General features: G+C 46.6%; 1 protein-coding gene across 1 annotated transcript; it reads left to right on the top strand.

The window, feature by feature from the left end:
- The first annotated feature begins 570 nt into the window (after positions 1 to 570).
- Positions 571 to 1,815, top strand: LOC110607485. Its single transcript, XM_021746608.1, has 2 exons — positions 571 to 1,077; positions 1,174 to 1,815. The coding sequence occupies exons 1-2, from the start codon at positions 571 to 573 to the stop codon at positions 1,813 to 1,815; spliced, it is 1,149 nt and encodes a 382-aa protein (XP_021602300.1).
- Positions 1,816 to 5,183: the final 3,368 nt, after the last annotated feature.

Here is a 5,183-nt window from a genome sequence, read left to right as displayed (position 1 = left end):
GTACCCACAATGGCTAGCAAATCCTGTATTAGTCCAAAAAGCCAATAGCAAATATAGGATGTGATGTGTATAGATTTTACCGACCTCAACCAGGCATGTCCCAAAGATTGTTATCCCCTTCCCGATATTAATAAAATGGTCGATTCTATGGTCGGTTTCGATTACATGTCATCTTTGGATGCAATGTCTGGTTACCATCAAATTTCAATGGACAGGTCGGATGAAGAAAAGACCTCGTTCATAACAGAAGATGGGACCTACTGCTATAGGGCCATGCCTTTCGGGCTGAAGAATGCTGGGGCAACATACCAGAGGCTTATGAATAAAATCTTCAAAGACCAAATCGGCAGAAACGTAGAAGTATACGTGGACGACATGGTGGTGAAAAGCCCCACTTTTCAGCAGCACTTGATAGACCTGAGGGAGGTGTTCGAGGTATTAGAGCAGTACAGAATAAGGCTGAACCCAGCAAAGTGTGCCTTCTTCATCAGGGGAGGAAAGTTTTTGGGGTACATGGTGAGTGGAAAAGGCATCGAGCCCAATCCAGAGAAGGTAGAGCCTATTTTGAAAATGACTGAGCCGACCTACGTGAGGGATGTCCAAAGACTTACTGGAAGGGTAGTAGCGCTCAATCGCTTTATATCGAGGTCAGCTGAAAGGTGTTTTTCGTTCTTCAAAAAGCTGAGAAAAGTCCCAAACTTTGAATGGATCGAGGATTGTCGAGAAGCTTTCAAAGAGCTCAAATGCTACCTCAGCTCACCACATGTGCTCAGTAGCCCATTGGAAGGGGAAGAGCTCCTGATCTACTTATCAGCCTCAGAGCAAGCGGTTAGTGCAGTGCTGGTGAGAGTGGAAGGGGGAGAGCAAAAGCCAGTTTTCTATGTCAGCAAAGTGCTCAAAGATGCTGAGGTGAGATATCTTAATATCGAGAAAATAGCATATGCTCTGTTGCTGGCAGTCAGAAAATTCAGAGTTTATTTAGAAAGCCACCAAGGAGTAGTAATGACAGACCAGCCGTTGAAGAAGATTCTCCATAGGCCGGAAATTTCAAGTTGGATGCTCGCATGGTCCATTGAGGTTAGCCCTTACTGCTTAGAGTACCGACCTCGGACCGCCATAAAATCTCAAGCCCTTGCTGACTTCATAGCAGAGTGCTCTTTCAATAAAGATCAGACAGAACTGGGTGAGTCATCTTTGGAAGCGTTGGGGAATGAGAGAGAAGGGCAGTCCTCTCAAGAATTCAGTTGGAAGCTGTATGTAGATGGGGCATCTGGCGCTGGGGGCAGTGGCACAGGAGTAATGTTGAAGGGACCTGAAGGATTAAAAGTTTGCTACTCTCTGCGCCTAGAGTTCAAAGCCTCCAACAATGTAGCAGAATACGAGGCCCTGATAAATGGAATGTTGGTAGCAATAGAGGTAGGGGCAACCGACCTCGAGGTAAATAGTGATTCCCAATTAGTGGTCAACCAGATAACAGGGACATATCAGGCCAGAGACCCTACTATGCAAAATTACCTGGCAAAGGTAAAGGCCATAGAAGCCGAGCTCAAGAGTCGGGGGATCACTGTCAGATACCAGAGAATACCTCGGGAGGAGAATGAAGAGGCGGACTTGCTCAGTCAGCTGTCTAAGGAAGAGCTGGAACAACTCCCTGACGAGGTATACATACAACACATTAGCATACCTGCTTTTGACAAAACGGACACTGTAATGCAGGTTGAGCAAGGCCAAAACTGGATGACCCCATACTTGGAATACCTTGAGAAGGGAAAGCTCCCTGAAGACAAAGATGAAGCAAAGAAAATAGCCGCTTGAGCTGCCAATTACCAAGCAGTAAGGGGGGCCCTATACAAAAGAGGAAAATCCACTCCATGGCTCCGATGTGTGGGCCCAGATGAAGCAGTCAAGGTGCTGGAAGAAATACACCTGGGAATGTGTGGAGCTCATGAAGGAGCAGGAACGTTGGCGAACAAAATTTTTAGACAAGGCTATTACTGGCCCATTGTCAAGAAAGAAGCTGAGGATTTTGTCCGAAGGTGTGACATATGCCAACGGTTCGCTAACGCCATCAACATACCAGCCACCCCTCAGTCCAGCATATCTAGCCCATGGTCGTTCTCACAGTGGGGCATAGATATCTTGGGGCCTTTTCCTAAAACCACGGGGTAGAAGAAGTTTGTAGTGGTGGCTGTGGAGTACTTCTCAAAATGGCCAGAGGCGGAGGCAATCCCCACAATTACAGCCCGAAAGATGATAGACTTTGTCTGGGCCAACATCATATTTAGGTTTGGGATATCGAGAGTACTCATATCGGATAATGGCAAGCAGTTCGACTGTAGAACCTTTAAAGAGTTCACAATGAACATGGGCATATGGCACAAATTCTCCTCGGTGGCTCATCCTCAGACCAACGGCCAAACCGAGGTCACTAACAGAGCTATCTTCCAGGGACTGAAAAAGCGACTCGATGGAGCTAAGGCAAATTGGGCTGATGAACTCAACAGCATCCTGTGGGCACTCCGAACTACCCCCAGGACGTCCACCAAAGAGACGCCCTTTGCACTCGCATTTGGCATTGAGGTCGTAGTTCCAATCGAACTGCGAGTCCTTACACATCGAGTCTAGTTCAATGACGAGAACGCCAACAACGATAAACTGAGAAGTAACCTGGATGCCTTGGAAGAAATCAGAGAGGAAGCTCAAGTCCGTACAGCCGCCTATCAACAAAGAGCGGCTCGTTATTACAATCAAAGGGTCAGAGAAAGAAGCCTGAAGGTAGGAGATCTAGCCCTGAGAAATCTGGAAGCCACTGGAAAGAGAGCGACAGTAGGAAAGCTGGCGCCAACCTAGGAAGGCCCGTTCAGGATAATCAAAGTGGTCAAACCAGGGGTATACCGAATTGAAAACCTATAGGGAAATCTGAAACCCCATGCCTGGAATATCCAGCATTTGAAGAGGTACTTCCCTTAAAATATTTGTAACATGAAGAAAACTCTTGTACTCTGAAAATATGAATGAATTGAATAACACCAGTTTTTATCAAGCAATGCTATTTCTATTATTATGCGTCTTAATTTTCTTTGAAAAAGAAAGAACAGATGCTAGAAGACCTCAGTGAGGTAGGTGACCGGGCTACCCAAGTGCCCCCGGCACCATTAAACCGACTGAGATGACGAAGCTACAGTAAGGCCACAGTGCCTGAATCTTGCGCAAGACCTTAATGAGGTAGGTGACCGGGCTCCCCAAATGCCCCTGGCACCATTAAACTTGCTGAGATGACGAAGCGACAGTAAGGCCACAGTGCCTGAATCTTGCGCAAGACCTCAGTGAGGTAGGTGACCGGGCTCCCCAAGTGCCCCCGGCACCATTAAACCGGCTGAGATGACGAAGCGACAATAAGGCCACAGTGCCTGAATCTTGCGCAAGACCTCAGTGAGGTAGGTGACCGGGCTCCCCAAGTGCTCCCGGCACCATTAAACCGGTTGAGATGACGAAGCGACAGTAAGGCCACAGTGCCTGAATCTTGTGCAAGACCTTAGTGAGGTAGGTGACCGGGCTCCCCAAGTGCCCCCGTCACCATTAAACAGACTGAGATTATGAGACAACATGAGGCCAAAGATGCTGACCTAAGATACATAAATCCGGGCTCGGAAGAATCAAACAAGAAAAGAACCAAGTTCAGAAGAGCCAGAATGGATAAAATGGAAGTAACGAATTCCAAGGAGCAAGAGGAAATCTAAGGCATGAGCAAACGAGGCACCAGCCTTGATTCCCATCTGAACAGAATTAAAAACAAAAAGGCCAGCTCTGCTCATTACATTAAAAGGTACATGGTCCATTTCACTTTGGTTATACAAATGTTATATGTCCGAACTTGCATTATGGATGAGTTAACAGAATAGAAAATTAATAAGAATGCCTTTGCGAGATTGGAAAAATTCATAAGTCAGAGGTTTAATTAATTGATAGAATTTTAGCTCTAATTGGTTCAAGGACAAGAAATGAAAAATAGTATAGTTGATTCCTTAGAAAAATTATGGAGCACGTGGCTTAAATGTTTTATTCTTAACATATTGGGCTTTTTACAGATTGAGCAGTTCGGTAAAGTCAGAAAAACAAATAAAAGTAGAAGCGATTCAAATGTAAATAAAAGCAGAAGTTAAATTTCATTAAAAGAAAAATATATTACAGCCTAGTCATCTACAACTATGGGAGGAAAAATTGTCCTTAAAGGACTTACATGCCTAGGAGCTTCATTATTTACATCATTATCTACACTACTATCTACAAATGGTACAATTTCCCCTCCTTGGGGCCTTGCATCCTCCCCTCAAGGTTTGACATCAGCCTCTGAGGACTAGCTGTTTCCTCCTTCACCTCCCTCCCCTAGCTCGGTATCTTCTTTATGAGACCCAGCTGCAGTGCGAGGAGCTCCTTTGGGCAGGGGTTTGTCGTCCTCCCCGTAAAGCACCTCCTCGCCATCGGAGTCTTCCTCAGCAGCTCGGAGTTCAGCTAACGGGGTGGAAGGGGCATACCTGGCTTCCCTCAAGCCTCGATTGAAACTGGAGACGAACATGCGGAAGCCTTTTTTCCATATTGCATTCTTCATCTAGTCAGAGGCCTTATACTCCGCAAGTCGCTCCTCGCAGGCCTTCGCTATCTTGGTTTTCAACTCAGAAGAGTCTTTATAGCTTTGGAGACAAGCTTCACAGGCCTGCTTGATCTCTTTCTTCAGCTCGGTTGACTCCTTGTACTCCCTCAGGCGCTCCTCACACTCCAGCTGGACCCTATCTTCAGCGAGCTTTACATCTTCAAGCAGGGCTGAGCATCTCTTCTCCAAAGCTTTAACTTGCTGGCAGAGTTGTTAATTTTGAAGTTTAGACCCCTCCGCCGCTAAGGTCAAGTCTTTAATGTTGTCAACCTACTTGCTCAGCTCCTGTTCAAGGACCACAACCCGAGCTAGGGCTTCATCTTTCTGAGCCAGCATAGCATCGAAATCTGCCTTCAACGACTCATGTTGGTGCCGGGACTCATCCCTCTCCTTCTGAGTTTCCTTTAAGGAGGACAGCTGCTCCAGGACCTCATCACGGCGGACCTCCTTAGTGTGGCTAGCTCCTCCCTAAGGTTCTTCAGATGCTCCTGAGCTGTAGCAAGGTGACCCCAGGCGTCGCTGGTTGCAATTA

This window comes from Manihot esculenta, chromosome 1 (genome assembly GCF_001659605.2).
Source record: "Manihot esculenta cultivar AM560-2 chromosome 1, M.esculenta_v8, whole genome shotgun sequence".
Lineage (NCBI taxonomy): Eukaryota > Viridiplantae > Streptophyta > Magnoliopsida > Malpighiales > Euphorbiaceae > Manihot > Manihot esculenta.
The sequence above is the reverse complement of the archived record's forward strand: the minus strand, read 5'-3'. Positions and strand labels throughout refer to the sequence as shown.